Here is a 19,071-nt window from a genome sequence, read left to right as displayed (position 1 = left end):
AAAATTTTAAGGCTTTTGTAAGGTTAAAGTTGAATGAAAAACCTCTCTTCTGAGTTCACACCTTCAGTGTTGGCAGGATACCTCACAAAAACCACCTTAATTCATTGGGGATTATGACTTCCTGGGGCTACTGTGAGTGAAATATTAAGTAATAATGTCTATGTGTAATGCAATGCTTTGTAACTTGTGAAGATGGAAAAGTTGGTTGATTATAGGAAAATTTTAGTATTTTTTACTTTCTTTTGTTGAAATTTATTGAAGATCATTCTTTTATTTAAATGCATCATTCACCCAAGGACAGACTGAAAAAAAAAAGGAAAAAGCCTAGCTGGCAAGGAGAACAGACTGTGCACCTTAAACAAGGTGTCAAAGTTAAGAATGGCATTCAAACCATCTTGTGATAAATGTATCAGTAAAAAAAATGTAAGGGAACTTGATCTGGGACAGAACAACAGACACAGCTCCAGGTGGTTTGGGTTCACGTTGGGCTGCAGATGAAAAACCCTTGTCTAAGAACATTTTAAGCTCACTAAAAGACAGGTGATTTCCTTACTCTGTGTACACACAGAAGGCAGCACTGGACATGGCAAAAGGCATGAAGCAGTGCAGCTTGAGCACTGTAATGACAGGCAGTACTGCAGATCATCACTCAACCCAGAGAAGGCAGATAAAATACTATTTTCAGAGTAATAGCAAGCCCAAGACCATTAAGACAAAAGTTACTGAGCAAATTGACACACTTTTTAGTCTTTTTATTAGTTATTTATTGTTGTTATTGTTATTCACACTTAGACAACCCAGTTACATTAAGTGATTTATCTTAAGAACTCTGTATTAATGTGGTAAGGTGAGAAAGTGTACACACCACAGTGAAACATTCTGTAGATAGTGAAGTAGGACCTTGATAGAAGGGATTATTTCCAAGAGCCTATGTACAAATAAAGGTAACTTTCATACTATATACAAACTTATATTCACAAAGAATATACTGATTCAGACATACAAGAGTATCATCTAGTGAATAATGATCCATACACTTAAACACATGAGAAAACCAGAAATTTTCAGGGAGTTGCCTGGTCTTGGAAAATAAAAAATAAGTGACAATGTATTTTTACTTTTAAAGTTTGAAATGAGTAAAGATGGGGGACTTCAGATTTTTTCTTACAATAGGCTGAAAATGAGGGATGATAACAGTATGAAAACTACAAAGTGAAACAAACATACTAAAAACACTTTATTACAAAAATAGCATCTGATTGTCGGTTATAACACACTACTATTTTCACATTGCAATACCATGTCTTGATCTTGCCATCTTAAGTGACAGAATTAATTTTAATTCATGTAAGTCAGAGTCAGGTTTGCAAAATTAGAACTGCAATTAGATCTTGATAATGGAAATGAACACAAAACAAAGTGAAATCCTTTGGTATTATTTAATTTTGTTAAGGGATTAAAATCAATCATTGATTTCTATTGGATAACCTGACCCTGAAAACTTTTTGAAAAACTGACAGAAGCAACTCATCTCTTATAAACTTACAAAACATAAAGAGCTTCCTTTACTGTGATCTCAGTGGGAGAAAATATCAGAGTAGCAGAATGATTTAATTGCTTCATTGGGCCTGACTTTGCAAGCATTTTATTCCTTCTCCTGGGGTGAACAAGGGTAGCAGGATTGAGTCCCTACTGCAAAGGTAGTGTGCAGCATTTTGTACAGCCCCACAGGAAAACTCAAGAGGATGAGGAGCAAACTCCCCCAAATTACTCACAGCATCACTAAGGCAAAACCAGATCCTGCTTTGCTGTACATTTATTTGTCAGTATTTGACATTATACCTTAAATAGAGACATGGAATTGATTCTTTACTTTAAAATTAATGATCCCCTTACTTAGAAACCCCATACTAGTCTTCTGGGTTTTTATGGCTTCTTTTTGCATTAAGACAACTATGTGACATAAAATAAAAATAAAAATAAAATAGTAAAGTGCACGATCTTTAAAAATGTGTACAAATTTCATTGTTGGGATCGGTTTTATGTTTGATGAGTGGTGAATTTACAATAAATCTACATGAATGTACAGTTCATTTACCAATCTTTAATTAGTCTTGTCCTGGGCTGTTTCACTTATGGCTCATGTAGAAGGATATGGGCAATTACGTGTCTGGGCTACCCACACTCCAAGGGATTACATGGCTTCTAGGCTGGGGCTGACCTGTGCCTGGCTGGCTGGAGCACGGGCTCAGAGCCATGCTAGTGTGGTGACATGACTTCTGGAGGAGACACAGCTTGCATCTGCTGAGGCAGGAGCACAGGCAGGGGAAGGCTCGAACCACTGCAGCCCAGGCAGACGAGCGCTGGGATGCTGCACACCCAACACTCTGCAGACCTGCAGGATGGCCTGTCTGGGCTACAGGGCTGTGAGCCATTCGTCACTGCTGTATCTGATGGGTGCACTGAACTGCAGAACTTCAATTTGGAAGTGACGCTCCCCAGTTCCAATGGAAATTATGGATATCAAATACCGATATTGCTGTAACTGATGGCAACAGACCCAAGAAGGATAATTTTAACATCAACCAGGAATGAAACCCATGGCTGTTGAAGGACTGGAGCAGGATTCTTCTCCACAGTGTTGAGTGCAAACTATCCCATTTGATCATCTCAAAATCACTTTCTGCAAGTATTTTTACAGGTGCAAATTCCTCCATTTAACTTTCCGGAAATAGCAGAAAAAAACCAGAATCACCTGTTCAAAACCTCTTTCTCAGTTAGTTGTGTCATTGTTATTTACAAGAGGTAAAAATGTTTCCACAAATACAAGTGAGTGTAATTTATCTCTTTGTATATAGCTCCCAGGACAATTAGGTTTGTTATGTATTATGTATTATTTATGGAATATGGGTACCTAAGATAAAATTCTCTGTCTTGTCCATGCTAATGGCAGAATTCTTCTGTATTTCATTGGGCCAGTTCTTAGAGAAGGGATTATTTCCTTGTTATAAATAAAGAAAGCCATCTGATACAGACTCATACTTGACTCAGAACATAAGTTATATGGACCACAAGATGCTATTTTAAAGAATTACTGCTGAAAGAATAATAATTAAAAAAAAAATAAATTGAATATCCCCTTTTTTTTTTTTTGCAAAATAAGTAATGAAGTAAAAGACAACCAGAGAAATAATCCCTTAAAAAACACCCAAACATTATTAATATTTCTAAGCATCTATTTTTTCACAGTACTTGGATTAACTACATGTTTAACTTACCACTTTGTGGACCTTCATATCCACACAAAACAGTACCATGAGTGACAGTGACCATAGACTACTTTAGAGTAGTATATGTGGAAATTATATGGTAGATTCATTGCCATTACAAACAAATGACACCTAGATAAGATTGCTTGTCACCCACTGTGCTTTATGCTTCATGAAGTTTATGCAGTCAGCCACATCAACTGGATACATAAGCAGAAGCATACAGACACAAGAGCCTGTCTGCACTATAAGAAAGCACTAGCTTTCAGTAAAATAGTTAATTTAAAATACATAGAGCTTTGCTGAAAGATTTTTCCATGTCTACATTTAGTTCTTAAGGAGAGAATCTTCACCACACTTTTAATCACACTTTATAGCTTTTACCAAGTTGTGACCAGGGTGGCTTCTGCAGAGGGAAAACAGAGAATAGTTGTAGAACTCCAATGGTATTTTGTACCAATGGGGCCCATTCTCATATTTAATTCCAACGAAGTTAGTGCAGAAAACCTTTAAAACTGGCTACAATCTGAACCGTGATCCTATTCAAATGCTACTGGAAATCCCTTCCAAAAACTCTACATTGATTCCATTCAGAGATGATGGTGCCACAGAGGGTTGGTTATTCAATCTGAAGTTGCATTCTTATCTTACTTGCCCTGTTGCCAAGCTGGTGTCCTGAAAGAGCTAGGCTAGAACAGGGTCTTTATCATAATGCCAATTTTTGTATTTATTATTCATTTACACTTCATAAGGATTATGCAGACAGCAGTGTCAATTGAGTAAGTGAGCACAGGCATGCAGGCAGGTGGAAGAGGCTTTCAACACCAACCAGCTTGCTGCAGAATTTGGGCAGTGTGAAGGACTGATCCCTAGGGAAGTTGTTCAGAACTTTGGCTGAAGAAAATAGAAACTGGACTTTGGCTTCTAGGTGTGCAATGTTGAGAAGAGTTCATGATCCAACACTGAAATAATTACGAACAATGAGAAACACTTCATGCTGAGAAATTTGCTGAGACTGTAAAACAGGAATGTTGCAACAAGTGTGTGCATTTCTGGCAGCATTGAACCTGGACAACTCACTGACATCCAGTCACTGGGTTGGAACAGTTTTTGACTGTTCTCTCAGCATTCCAGTTTAAGATTGCATTCCTTCTACAGGATAAGGGGCTAAGCTTCTCCCTGCATCCCACTCCTCTTTTCCTCTACCAGCCAGCAGTGCTGTTGTCTTGTAATCAAAGAGCACATCAGCATCCAGCTATCCACTAACAGCTCACCCGAGCAGCAGAGAGGTGCCTTGGCAAGTACAAACCCTGCTCAGAGACAGCCTTCACAGAAAGCACCACACAGCTGAAATCTGTCATACTACTTCTAGATCTGAGGTTCCACTGGCACAATTATTCAGCCATTTGAAAAATTATCTGCCCAACAGAAAGAAGGCAGTGAGCCATGAAGTGTCTTATTCTGGAGGAGAAAAAGTTATTTTTAATACCTTCCAAGATAAATATGTGATAGGGACAAAGGGACTTGGGAAAGAAACGAGACACATTTTAAGACAGTACAGAAATGCCATTACAGGATACCAGTCCCTAATGGTACACATAAAGGTCTTCCTACAAGCTGTTGATGCCATTTACTCTGGCCTGAGTTCAAGAGAGTGCTCTTAGGCTCTGAAAGTCAGGTAGGAGTTTTCCTATTCCAGTGTGGGAGTTGTTACACCATGATGGCATGAAGTGGTGGGGAAAAAAAAAAAAAAGTTAAAAAAAAAAAGTCGTTTACAAAACAGAGATTGTGGACTCTGGTCTGGTTTCTCCATTTGAAATGCTAGATCAGTGAATCTGGGCATCACAGCATTTTGGAAGTGCCCGCACACACAGCCCCTCCTTTAGATCAGTGTTTTGTCTAGCATGAGAAAGGATTGCCTGTTTTGAGCACTGTCATCACAGACAAAAGCATTTGGTGACTCCTCTGGAATAGAGCGTACTGTGGAGTCAGCTCTGTATTTTGGGAGGCCCGTTTCAGCTGAGGTCAGAATTTGGGCTACAGATTTGCTTTAGGTCGCTGTTGTGTCAGTAGAGGGCACCACAGCTGTGTACATACTCCCACTTTTCCATCAGGTACACCCCTAGGAACTAATATTAGAGATGGGCAGCACAATTGTTAAGACAGGGATTCTGCACCAGTGGAGGATCTTGAATACAAAGACAAGTTTTTGCTCTCAATGTGAGAAGCACACTCTAAAAAGCACTAAGAAGCAAGAGATGTAGCTTGTTGTTTGATTAAGATCAAATACTGATTCTGTATGTAACTAGGACTTAGGACAATATACGAGTAGCAGACATTGCAACTCCTAGTATCCTTCCTTTATTTCATCAACATCTCATTTTTTTCTTCATGATATCACGTAATATTCATAAATATTCCTAGTATTAATTTTGTACTGTTTTCTCTACCATTGTTTTCTGTCAAGTCCTTACTTTCTAATCATACACCATTACATACAAACATATATAACAGGAAAACAGTAAAGGACAAAGGGGATGAGTGAGAAACAAACAGAGTGTGGAGCAGAGAAAAACAGACGAGATAAAATGTGCTGAGCCTTCTGTTACACAGATGAGAATATCATTGCCTTTGTGAGCACAATACACATATAAAACAATGCTGAAACGGGTCACAGAAATGCACTGAAACTTCATGAACTCTTAATTGCACAAAAGACTTAAACAAACAAATTATGATTATGTGAAATAATTTCTTAACATTCTCTCCAGTCCTTTCATTTTTAAAAAAATCAGCCAAACTACAGAAAGATGAACATTTGTTGCTTTACCCCTTCTTGTTTTGTTTGTTTGTTTGTTTGTTTCTCTAGGTTTGGACCTTCTCCTTCTCTCAGTGTCTCAGAAAAAGGACGTTGCATTTTCACTCCTTCCTGAATTTCTTTAGACATACACATTTCCAGCAATACTGAAGAATTTTCATGTAAGTTTCCTGCAGCTCCACTGTATTTAAATTGTGTTTCTCCTACCTAGTTTCAAGATTTATAACAGCAAATGTGAACTGTCCCAGCTTTATACAACAGCTGGAGATCTCTTCCAGCAATAACTATATGTAGCTGTGAAGGTCCTTACACTCCAAGTAATAGTGAAAGCCTATAAAGTATATATTCACTTAGCAATTAGGCTGCCACTTTATAACTACTTCTATTTTCTGTATGAAATACTATGCATAAGCAAATTAGCCTTTTTATTCTGGCATGAAAAGGCAAACTCATAACAGCATCTGAAAGCCATTGGTACTGTTGATATTGCTGCATTAGAAAAAAAAGTGTGTTCACATAGCTGTATGATGTCACTGCATGCTGCGTTGCTATTAGAGAAGAAAGATTATCCCCATTCTGGTCTTTGCACGAGAATGCAATGAAAATCTGCACCAGTTACAAAATGGTCAGGCATCATGGCTCCTTCAGCGCCAGAGACAGAGTTTCTGGAACCTGAAGAGTTTTGCAAGATGGAAAAAACCACCATTAACATCCTGCTGATTGCCTTTACAGACCTGTGATGCAGATGATCAAAACACTGATGAATTCCCTGGCTTTGCTGAAATCACATCATATAAATCCACTTACATGAAGAGACATACACACCCTTCCCTGTTTGTGACTCATCACTTGGTGTATGCTTTCCACTCGGGAGATTCAGCAGGTTATCGGAAAAGTCCTGTACCAGGGTGTGGGGGGGTGGTGCCTCCACAAAGTTAATATTAGCATTCCCCTTAGAAGAGGAGAGCTTTAAGAGCGAGCACACCGTGTGTCTGTGCACACTCCCTCAGAGAACGAGAAGTCTGCGGGTGTGTACCGTGGGCAGAGCAGAAGCAGAGAGGATCTTCTGCAGCAGAGAGACCCTCGGTGCACCGGACCCAGCCCTTCAGTCTTACTGCACTGTCCAGCAGCAGCCGTTCTTCAGCTCTGAGATCGACTCTTTGTATCCTTTTCTTTCACTCTTTTAAAATTGAGGAAGAGGAAATTTACAGATCCATGGGTTATTTCCACTGAAGTCTTCCACTGTGGTTTCTTTTAGCTGTTTTGTTTCGACAAGATGTATCTTTTTATCTTCTCTTTAATAAAGATATATGTTTTGTTTTTGTTCTTTTTTTTTGTTTGTTTTTGTTTGTTTGTTAGTTTTTTGTTTTTTCTTTTTTTTTGTCGAGAAACAGCACTTTCCACTAGATGGAGACAGGACACTGGATCACTTTGTCCTCCAGAAGGACACTGACAATCAGGAACACAAAATAAAGCCCAAACATAAGGAAACCCAGGATTTTATTCATCCTCCACTTGCAGGAAGCAATGGAGAGGATGACAAAGAGCAGCATGATGAAGAGGAGGACAATCGCACAGAACAGACCGTTGCTGCTGACTGTCACCGGGGCAAAGCTGTTAACCACAGCATACAGGAGCCATGGAAGAGGAAGGCTGTTAAGAAACAGAAAAATTAATTCAAAACATTGCAGAAGTCCAGAAGGGACCACTAGTAAGTTTCTGGTGACAATTCAAAACATAACCAAAGGCTTCCTGCATAAAGTGAAGCACGAAGAGGTGAATTATATTTCCCTGGCTGGCAAATCATCTTCCTCTGTGAAGAGGAAACCCCCTTTCATTTGTTTCAAGATTTCACACCCTCTGCAGAAGCTGTTTGCACTCCTTCCAAGAGCCTGCCTGACAGAAGGGTGAGTTGCAAATAAACGTGTCCTTGCCATGAAGAAACAGCACTCTGCAAGGCACTGCCCACAAAATTTCACCCTTAAGTATATTTGTCCACATTTACTGTATAAACCTCTGTTAAACTGTGAACTTCAATTGAACTTCAGCTTAACTTCTATTTCTGTGTTTGCTGTCATTGCATTTCTCATCTCTCACGCCATGGAAGGAGACAATATCCCTCTGCAAGATGTCAAGCTGAAATAAATATTTAAGACACTGATTGGAGCTTAGCAGGCTTAGAAAGCATGAAGCGAGTTGTCAGAAGCTCACAACATTAAAACTTTGAATAAGCAGCTCAGGAGAGAATAATTTATTACAGCTGCAGTACTAACTGCACCAGTCTACAGCTCAACTGTGCCATTTCTGTTGTAAATGTGGCAGACTGGTGCAGGACAAAACCATTTCCCTCGTCAGGAAGATTAAACATTTTTTAAAAAGTAAGAAAGCACTGCAAAAGAGAAATAAGTTTGTAATGCATCCTCTGTACTCCACGTTGAAGGACATGGTTTTCATGTATTTTACAGGTTTGCTGAATGTAGATATTTCAAAGACTTAATGCTTTGAGATTAATAGAAAAGTGGCCAAGTTTTCCTACTATGTTTAAAGTACTGCCATTAGCTAATAGATTAAGTAAAAAAGATACTTACTATACATTCTAACTTCAGGATCCTTTTTTGTACCTTCATGCAGTTGCTGGTATATTTTCAGCTGTGAAAACCATGTTCTACAACTAGGCTGTCTGGCACTGTAACTATGACTGGACCTGTTCTTCTGTTTGTGTGTGATGGCAAGAAACAACCAAAGATGGAGAAACTGAAAGTATGGACATGATTTTCAGTACCTCCATCCTGTGTTGAAGATGGGAATGTAGGAACAAAAACAGAATTTATCTGTGTATTTCCTGCACATTTTTGAAGCACTGAGGCATAGATTACACTACTTCTGAACCTGATCCACCTTGGTCTCAAAAGATAAAAAAAGAATTTGAATTAGAACATTATACCAGAAATCATTACCTTAGAGCTGCCATGAAGCAGTGAAGTGTAAACAGAAAATTTCTGCACAGTCTCATGTAGCTTCACATTGTCAGAGCTATAAAAAGGGTCCTTTTTGTTAACAGGGAATTGGTTTGTAATTTGGGACTTGTCAGGTATAGGAAAAAAAATTAATCACTTGTCAACAGCAGCCTAAACGAGTTACACAAGACAATGACTTTCTGTTTTTATTACAGCAAACATGCTGAATACTGCAGAGGCAATGAATTGTTCCTGACCACCATTTATAAAGAAAGCTCTAGTATAAGCACAATGAGTGGTAGCAGAAAGCAAACAGCAACCTCACAAAAGTATAAAAAGCTTTGAAATTCCCTTTCGGCACAATGCCCTCGCACAGTTTTAAAGTGCAATTCACTTGCCTAAGCCTCTCTGTGATATATCAAAGCAGGGATCAGGTAATGAATTTATAATATTTCTTCATCTATCTATAAACTTCTACTTGCCACAGTAACATTCACTGCATTATTTGCATCACTCTCCTTTTTAAAGATTGCTGCTTGTGGGCAATACCACAGCAATGTGCTAAGAGCAAAAGACTTGTTTAAAGTAGACAATTTTCTTGGTGTAGAACTTACCCCACTGTGATGTCAAATATGTTGCTTCCAACAGAACTGGATACAGCCATGTCCCCCAGACCTTTGCGTGCTACAATAACACTGGTAATAAGGTCAGGGATGGACGTGCCAGCAGCTAGAATAGTCAATCCCATGATTTCTTCAGTAATACCAATGGTCTCTCCAACCTAGAAGGGTTTTAAAAAACAAAAAACAGAAAAAAGTGTCCTGCAGTGAAGAAATGTTTTCAGCTGTCCTGGACTTCCCCACTAGCTTGGAGAATACCAGGCAAGATGTGAGAAATACTAGTTTTCACAGATTTCCCCACGTATCAGGAGAAAGATAAGACTTTTAAATAGAAGCATAAGGTATTGACAGGCAGTTACTGATGCTTCTGATGTTAAGAGAGTGATCAAGTCCTGTGGTCAGGCCAACCACAGCTCTCTGAACAATTTTCCATTTAGTGAGCACTGACTTACTTCATCCATGGTTACAGCTCCCAAAATAAATCAGCACCCCGCAGGAGATAGAGGGACTCTGATTAGAAATTATCTTTTACTGTGCAAAACATAACGCAGGGCCTTTACTTTGTACCAGTATCACCTCCTTACCTGGTGTGCCCACCAGACCATCAAGTAAGAAAAGAAGGCAATCCAGCTGATAGAGCCAAAAAACGTGATAGGAAAAAATTTTCTTGATGTCTGAAACAGAAACAAGGAGAAACAGTGAAGACCTATATTGAAGGGTGACATGCCATACTCTTAATTGCTTCTCAGTATGAGAGTGGCTTCTCATTTTTTCTAATGGCCTGTTCTAAGCAGGTTATCAAATGATAATCAAAATATATGTCAAGAAAGGTAAGAAACAGATGCCCTGACATTGGTATTTACTTACCAATGCCTCATTCTTCCAATTGTTCAGTCATAAAATAAGAACTTGTATGATGAATGGCAAGTTCTGGGTTGTAATTTTTATAATAATTTGTTACAATGCAGTTTGCATATGTGTTTAGCTCAATAGTGGATTGACTTCTAAATTTATTAATAATTTCATGTTTCTTCAGAATCAATGTTTTTAAATTGCTTCAACAGGTGCCTGTATCTTTCCTTCCTACATTAGCAACTTTTTGCAACAAATTGCACAGTCAGTATAACAAAGACTGCTATATGGCAGATCTAAAAAACATGCACACCTACAATTTATTTACTCTGCTTGTGAAACCTACTCACTTTCTCTACAGGTTAAGAACGTATTTTCCATGCTTTATTTTGTAGAGAAATTTAATGTTAAAATGTTATAAAAACATGCAAAAACATACTGTCAGGCCCTTCAGTGATTTAAAAACTCTGCATAACACCAAAGTAACTTAATTTTCATTTTGACTGTCTCCCTTACTAGTGTCAGATTTTGAATAGACATGTTCTTGCAGGCAATGAATGGCTTATTTTTTGTTCTTTCCAATCTTTTGCATTTTCCGTATTTCCTATTGACTAACTGAATATGTGTAACAAAAAGAGATCAAGTTAATACCAAAGAAAGGAAACAAAACTGCAGTACTGCACCAGGCAAACACTATCTAAATCAAATCAGTACTTAAATTTGTCCCGTGAATGAATTCTACTATCTTTCTTTATGGTCACTGACCTTCTGAATTGCAGATCTTACCCCAGATGATTTCTCACATGCAACTAGCAGAGTCCTATAAATTTGCACAAATAACCAGTAGGACTGCCTGTGGAAGTGAGTTAAAGCACTCTGAAAGCATCTTTCAGCTGCTGCTCAGTCCTGCAGTACTCCTTCCCATTTGGTCCTCACTAAATCCACTTCCACTCCAAAATTTTTGTGCCCTTTCATTGCAGGTCATGCCTCTGCTGCACCAGGAGGATCATAAGACTGTGGATCATTCCTAGATGTTATGGGAGTAGATGGGATTGCAGAGCTTTCCCTCACTGTGACTTCTGGAGAGAAATACCATTTATTCTCATTCAGATTCTTCAAGCCATAATAAACACTTATTTTTAAGGGAGTTTAGAGAGCTACACAGGCAGCTTTTCTTACATAACAAACTCAGCAGGCATCTGTATGAAATAGCTTCATTTAGGACCTGATCACCATGGAACCACAGGGTGGCTGTAGACCTAGAGATGATCAGTGTTTTGGGCTGGCCATTAGAGCTGGTCAAGCAGGAATGTCATGGTGTTTTTCCAGCTGAATCTGAAAACAATGAGGCTGGCCTGTAGCTCAGTGAGACTGTGTAGACTTTCTGCTGATGTAAGTGGAATGAGCTCGAAACATCAACTGATGTAAAAATGGTAAAGTCAGCGATGGCAGTTGTGCACACTCATCCACATCATGGTACCAATAGAAGGTCCCTATCTGCTCCAGCAGCAGGTGCAGCTCCTGGCTGTGCTACAGAGCACTTACTCACTCCCTGGGTGCACTTTGCATAGTGCTAAATGTCTTCCTGAAAACTAAGCATGTTGACTAACCTGACCTATACAATTTCACAAATGAACACACTTAAATATGGTACAGGTTTAACAACACTACTAGAGGGATGGTACACCTCTTCTGTGAGGAAAGGCTAAGAGAATTGGGATTGTTCAGCCTGGAGAAGAGAATGAAGGGGTGACATATTTGTGGCCTTCCAGTACCTGAAGGGAGCCTACCAGAAAGATGGAGAGACTGTCTACAAGAGCATGCAGTGACAGAAGAGGACTGAAAGAAAGTAGGTTTAAATTGGATATTAGGAAGAAGTCTTTAGGATGAGGATGGCGAGACAGTGGAACAGACTGCCCAGAGAAGCTGCAAATGCCCCATCCCTGGCAGTGTTCAAGGCCAGGTTGGCTCTAAGCAACTTGATCTAGGGAAAGGTATCCCTGGGCATGTCATGGGGGTTGGACCCAGATGATCTCTAAGGCTCCCATCCAACCCAAACCATTTTATGCACCCTCATAATATAAATAACTAAACTTCTGTTGGAGTAAAAGAAGTCATCCAGTAAGTGTTTTAAACTAATTACCCTTAAATAACCACCATGGCACTTGAAAACAACCTTTTCATATAAATTCCACTACTATTACAAGCACTGCTTTTAGAACTACTCAGGGTACTTTGGTTGCTCTATTTCTTGATTGCTTCTCAACTCATTACAGAGTTACTTTTTCAAAAGAAAGTTCTAAATTTCTCTCAAACCAGAAAATATGATAATGAGCTTAGGGTATTTAAAACCTACTCAGGTAGAACTTATAAGTTTAAAATCAAAATTTTATATGCATTGGGGGACAGAAGAACTTAGTGTGAAAAGGAATACAATTTGAAAGAAACATATAAATCTACCACCAGCAGGAGCAGAATTAAGACTGGTAAAAATAAATGGATCTAAATAGTAATTTCTTCTTTAAAAACTAAACAGCTAGCACTTTGTTTTTACCATTCTTAGTAGTCAACTTTTCCAACTTTCAACATTTTTCATCTTCCTTGTGAATTTCCTTTCATCTTTTGGCAAGACATATGGTTAATGAGACAATGAAGCAATAAACTTGTTGGAATTGTTTGGTCACAAAATCTGCACAGAGAACCTTGCAGCAATGCAATTTGAATGATCACTGCACAATACTCAAGATTTAAGCATACACTGATTTAAGCAAAATTAATACAACTAAAGTCAGACTGGTCAGTTTATGGTGTGATTATATACACCAAATGGTTCTTGCAAAACAAGAAGACACTGCCTGAGTCAGACACCCACGGAATTTGGATGGCTAAGAATTACGAGTCAGTAACTTTGCAGCATGTGTACTCCTCGCCTGTCTTAGATAATCCTCTCCCACTAAAATTAACTGATAAGCAGCAGTCCAAGATACTTTAATAGGCTTAACACTTAAATTACCTATTTTAAAATGGGTAACATTTAAATTCAGAAAGGGCAAAATTTAAAGATTGTACATTTTACAGGTGATGAAATAAAAAATAGACTCCATAGGTGCAGCTATATAATTTGCATATAGATGAAAATTTTAAAAAGCCAAAACAAGAATGCTGATTCTTTTTTGTATGCTGAATTTTTTTCCAGAGTGTAACAATAATAATCACCATGCTTGTTTTGTAACTAGTTTCAGCATTCTTTTGAGATTTATGCAATTTCTATTCCCTAGCTCTTTGAAATACAGAGTTCTAAGTTCTAAGCATTTCCCTAGAATAATTAGTCAGAGACAGCAGACAGCAATACTTCCCTCCATCTTTTTCAGTAGCTGTTGTGGTGGCTGCCTTGTAAAGACAGAGTGCAGAGTTTATTAGCAACTGGCTCTTTTGTGGTCCTAGTAACAAATGAGAGAGGCCATGGCTCATTCAGTTCATATGCTATTTTCCTTTAACAAAAGCAAAAGGATTTTGTAGTTCCACTATAGATTAGATGGATTGGTATTGTTCCTGTCTATTAGAAACCTTAAAAACATTTTTCTTGATACATTTTTATGTATTTATTTAATGTCAGTTTCTGAAAACCAGGGCTATAAGTAGCAAAAAATAGTCCAGAGATGAAGGCCTTTCTTCTTAGAGCTTGATCCTGTAAGGCAGTGTGTGCTGAATAATTTGGAAGGCAACTCTTTTAATTTTAGCCAGCATTATTACCAACATCTCTAACCTGAATGATTCAACGTGTTTGTCTCGTTCATAAATGTATCTGCATTGCAAAGTTTGATCTTTCTTTCACACTTAACAGTGCTTAACTCTGATTACTCAGAACCTGCTCCTCTAAGTGGATCTGTACAGGAACATGTTGTCCTTGTCCCCTTGGTAACAGTACATCTCTGTATGGCAACAAGAGTTCATGGGAGCTCTTCGTTTGTAATGGGAATTTGCAGAGACAGAAAGGAACTCCCCCATATGGATCCAGTGATGGCAGGAATGGAGCCCCAGAAGTCATTTTTCCTGTCTGTAGTGCAAAGGAATGGGCAGTGGAGTAAGGTTATAATAAAATAATAAAAGAGGTGGTGTACAATATCTGCTCCTGACTGACTGGGGCACCGAGGTCACATAATTTTTCTTTCAGTCTTTCAATATCTGTTACTCCAGGAGGTGGGCAATTACATATGTGACCTTACAGAGTCACTGGGGAAACAAGCCATTAGTACAGGAAAAATACCCATTATTGTTCAAAACACCTGAGCAAAAATTCGGGAAAGAAATTCCCCAAGGGCACACCCACCCCTGGGGTATGCCAACAACAATATTGATGTTATAGTAAGGATTTTAATATATACTAGTTTAACACTGTGAGCAGGTGTTATTAAGGCACTAAACACGTTAAAACATCTCAGCTAGTCAATCAGCTGACAGTTAGCTGAACTAATGCATAATCTACTCTAAGTATATAAAAATCTGCATATGTGTGCACCAGAGCATAATAAGGCAGCAGGGTTTTGCTAACTTTAGAACCAGAGACCTCATCTATGAAATACTTTTTCTAGAGCTTCTGGGTTTCATGGAGCTAAACGTATCTTGGAATATAAAAATAAATGCAGGCAAACCATCTCCTTTATGTGGAGATAAAATATACATTAGGAAAAAGATTCTAGATGGAAAGAAGAACTAATTGAAAAGTGGACACCCACAGAGGATGCCAAAGGCTCCATATGGTCTTTCAAATCAGTATATAGCACACAAGCATTTACTTTATATATGCATATGCTAATCTGAGCATCCTGATGCAGAATTTGGTTTTCTGACTAAAATTACCACACTTGCATATCGAGCCCCTGATGGCAGGCCTATCTAAAAAGTCTAGTTGAGTATTATTTTAGGTTTGCTTTAACTTCAATCTCACAGATTTCATTGAAAACTATTTTCTGATGCACATGCTGAGCTGTCATAGCAGGCACCATTTAGTTAGGAAGGGATTAGTGGGGATGGCACACAGAAATAAGTGAGAATATTTTGAAGATACATTAATGAAGCATACTTAAAATGTTAGATAGTTTATGCAATCATCTGGTTAATTCTTTGACAGCAATGTTCAAAGTAAGCAGCTTGTCATACTGATTCAGCCCATTACCTCTTCTGTTAACCTACATGTAATTATAAACTACATTATCTGCACTTCAATAAAATAGTCTGTATGAATTAATAGTCTGTATAAAAAACTACTCCTTTCAGTGAATGGAATTTTAAAACTCTGTTGTCCACTTGCCTGTCTGGCACATATAACCATGTGTATCTTTTGTGGTATGGCAGGGTATTTTAGCTGCTGGATGTCAGCATGGAGTTCTGCTGTGAATGGTACTAGTGTTAATAATCACATCACATCACACAGTTTCAGGCAACTTGTCAAGATATTAATTTTCCAAAACTATTATTTACAAAACTGTTCTCATTTGTACAGTACAGAATATTGGATAAAGCTACAGGTCTACTTATATTACTTTCAGATTTTCAAAATTCAAAATAATGCCCATAAATATTTCTCACTCATTTTCACTCATGAAAAAAAATAACATGGATGGATTTGAATGACAAAAGGAGGGCATACATTCAGAAATAAACAATTTTGAAATTCACGAAGTATGTTCTGTGTGTTATGAAATTAAAGTGATTTCAGAGTTTTTTGTATTCTTTAAGAAAATGAAAGCTTAAGGATTGGGAAGGGAAAAAAGCATCAGAATGGAAAACTACACTTTATAGCCTTTGGAACCTTTTATCTAAAAACAAGTCAGAGATCTTATTTTAGCTTTTTTCTTGCACTGAATTGCAGTTTTTCAGTGTGTGGGATGGGAAGGTTTTTCACTGTGTGTGAGGAGGAAAAAGAATTCAGGGTGTTGATTTATAAGCTTACATGCTGTGTATGCCTCCCTTGCAGCAGTTTTATACCTGTTTTTGATCCAGAAAGGAAAAGAGATTAAGACACCACTAAATTTTTTTTTTCAGCTCTTGGTGCTCTCTCTTTTACTTTCCATGATCCCTCCCAGTCAGGTCTATTTGTATATGTAAGTATAAAAGTGGTGAGCCTTGGTAACTTGTCAGTCTTACATTACTTCAAGCTGTGTTTAGGACAAAACTAGCAAGTATTTTATACATGAAAGGACTTACGAATCTCATCCTAGTATGAAAATTTTAAGATTATGGGTAGAAGAGAAAGGTCTAATAGAACATAAATTTAACAGAAATGCAAATCATTATGTTTGAACTACCAAAAAAATTCGGACAGTCTAAAAACCTTCCAGTCATACCCTTTAGGGCACTACAGATAGACAGATACTCAGCACTCATGTGTTCAGCAGAGATTCAGAAATACAAATGTGAAGGCCCCAAATAATTTTTCAGACCATTCACTTTATGTCATAAAGTACAAGTGAATACAAATTATAATCTTTATAGAGCTTTTGCCTACCAGTTGCTCACAAAGAACCATTCACATTTGAAGATTTGAATGCTAATGTTGTAACCGCTTCCTCAAAGAAGATACAATTAAACAAACCTAATAGCTCTAGTCCATTTTTGTCATTTAACTAGAGAGCCATGCTTTTGTGCAGGACACACTGACTTAAAACAGCAGTTACTTACAGGTTTTCTGACGTCTGGTAGGGTAGCCCACAGAGGGAAAACAATGGGTAACACGAGAAGATAGGTGACCTGCTTGCGTGGGGTTTCAGGCCAGGCCAGGCTGAGAGGCTGCTCCTCCTCATCCTCTTCATTCTGTAAGAAAAGCTCTAGTGAGCAGATTATCAAAGTGGATGAATGAAGTTAGGGATTCTTTCCAAAGGAGTTCAAGGGCAGTGTTGTGTTTCAGGGAGAACTACGGCATCTGAAAACATTGAATTAACACCACACCTACCTAGCAATGTTAGCTGGGACACACCATATCCCTCAGCCTGTGCTGCCCGAGGATGTCCATTTGTTGACAAGGTGGCAGTTCCCTTGGGATGCACAGGGTGCCTCTGACAAGTGTTGCCATGGCTTTCCCTTGGGATGTGGGTTAGTCTAGTCAGGGGTTAAGACTTGTCTGGGCTGCATCAAGCCTGGCCACACAGACAAGAGAGAATGTGTGCACATATGTGCCTGTGCGCGCGCACACACACACACACACACACACACACACACAGAGATGTATATCTTTATGCCTGCATATAGATGTATACATGCGTCTAACTTAAGCTTTTGTGAGTAACTTGAAACCTTAATATTAAATATATATGCACATATATTTGAATGTAGTGTCTTCTCCACAGGGAAATAGGGTAATTCAGGCTGAGCTGCTGGGGTCAGGCTGGGCTGCTCAGGGCTGTGCCCCCTCTAACTGTGACACCAACTAGGATGGAGATGGCCCAGCTGCTCTGGACCCCAACGCTGTTGTGTGTGTTTCCTCTACACAAGGAAAGGGCTTCTCCTTGTCTCTACCCAAAGACTCTGGTGTTCAGAACAGTCACAGTACAGCAGTGCTCCTAACAACTTGGTGAAAATGCACTCCTCTCCAATTTGTGCTGCTGATTTTCACATCAGTCCCTCGTCTCCATTTATGTGTAAGCTGCCCACCCGTCACTCCTATTATAGGGTAGGTGTATAGGAGCCCTCTCCTCTGACAGAAAACACTTGGCTGCCACACACTTCTCTTTCCTTAGACTGCTTCTGCTAACAAAATGGAGCAGGTATGGTGGGCACGACTCAGCCTTTGGCACGTGTGTATTAAAATAACTTTAGAATTGTTAACATGGATAGGTGATGTCTCCAGAACTGCACATAAATTGTAGAGTCAGGCAACTGAAAATACTTTCACATAGACATGTATAATGCAAATGCTGTTAAAACTGTGGAAAGGTATGTAGAAAGGTCAATGAAAGATATAAAAGTCTGAAAAAGAGTACCACTGTTTGACAATGAGAGTGACATTTGATGACTTCTTCAGGTAGTGTTCTTGGGTTTATTTTTGAAAAAAGATAATAATTGAGACATCTCCACAATATGCATGTTACTCCTCCTGTAGATCTATAATCAGTTTCTTTTCAGTTATTGCCCTGTATTAAGACTGCTTACATAAACCTGATGGTAACGCTATATGAAGCAATCATTTAAATGACCACACCAGTTGTTCTTTTCTAAGCAAAAGTGTTATTGATGAAATGTCACCATATGTTGATACTGTTAATAACATTTTCTACTTACAGCTAATTTTGAAGAACTGGTCTGGATTATTGTTCACTATTGTGAACTTCTGAACTGTTCAACTACCAGAACTGATCAGTACCAAAAGAAGCAAGCTCAGCTCTTAGCTTAGGATGTTTCACTATGAAGGTATAACCTCGTATCAGTGGACTGGTAGCAAATTCCTATTTACCTCTTGACACACTGACAAGTTGCAGCTACTTCTGAGTTGCATGTTGATGTCAACAGAGGACATTTTGCTAACTCCTATACTTTGTGAAACTCCCAAGTTGCATGAC

The 19,071-nt window shown here is 38.5% G+C and overlaps 1 protein-coding gene across 9 annotated transcripts in view; it reads right to left on the bottom strand.

The window, feature by feature from the left end:
- Positions 1–767: 767 nt before the first annotated feature.
- Positions 768–19,071, bottom strand: part of SLC24A2 (solute carrier family 24 member 2) — a 111,526-nt gene continuing 93,222 nt past the window's right edge. For all 9 annotated transcript variants that reach the window (XM_056514492.1, XM_056514497.1, XM_056514489.1 and 6 more), the window contains 4 exons: positions 17,198–17,329; positions 10,249–10,338; positions 9,659–9,825; positions 768–7,740 (listed from right to left, as the gene is read on the bottom strand). In XM_056514492.1, the coding sequence (XP_056370467.1) occupies positions 7,491–7,740; positions 9,659–9,825; positions 10,249–10,338; positions 17,198–17,329 (639 nt within the window). In that variant the 3' untranslated portion in view covers positions 768–7,490. The remainder of the gene's footprint in view (positions 7,741–9,658; positions 9,826–10,248; positions 10,339–17,197; positions 17,330–19,071) is intronic.

Source organism: Oenanthe melanoleuca, chromosome Z (assembly GCF_029582105.1).
Source record: "Oenanthe melanoleuca isolate GR-GAL-2019-014 chromosome Z, OMel1.0, whole genome shotgun sequence".
In the NCBI taxonomy this organism is placed as follows: domain Eukaryota; kingdom Metazoa; phylum Chordata; class Aves; order Passeriformes; family Muscicapidae; genus Oenanthe; species Oenanthe melanoleuca.
The sequence above is the reverse complement of the archived record's forward strand: the minus strand, read 5'-3'. Positions and strand labels throughout refer to the sequence as shown.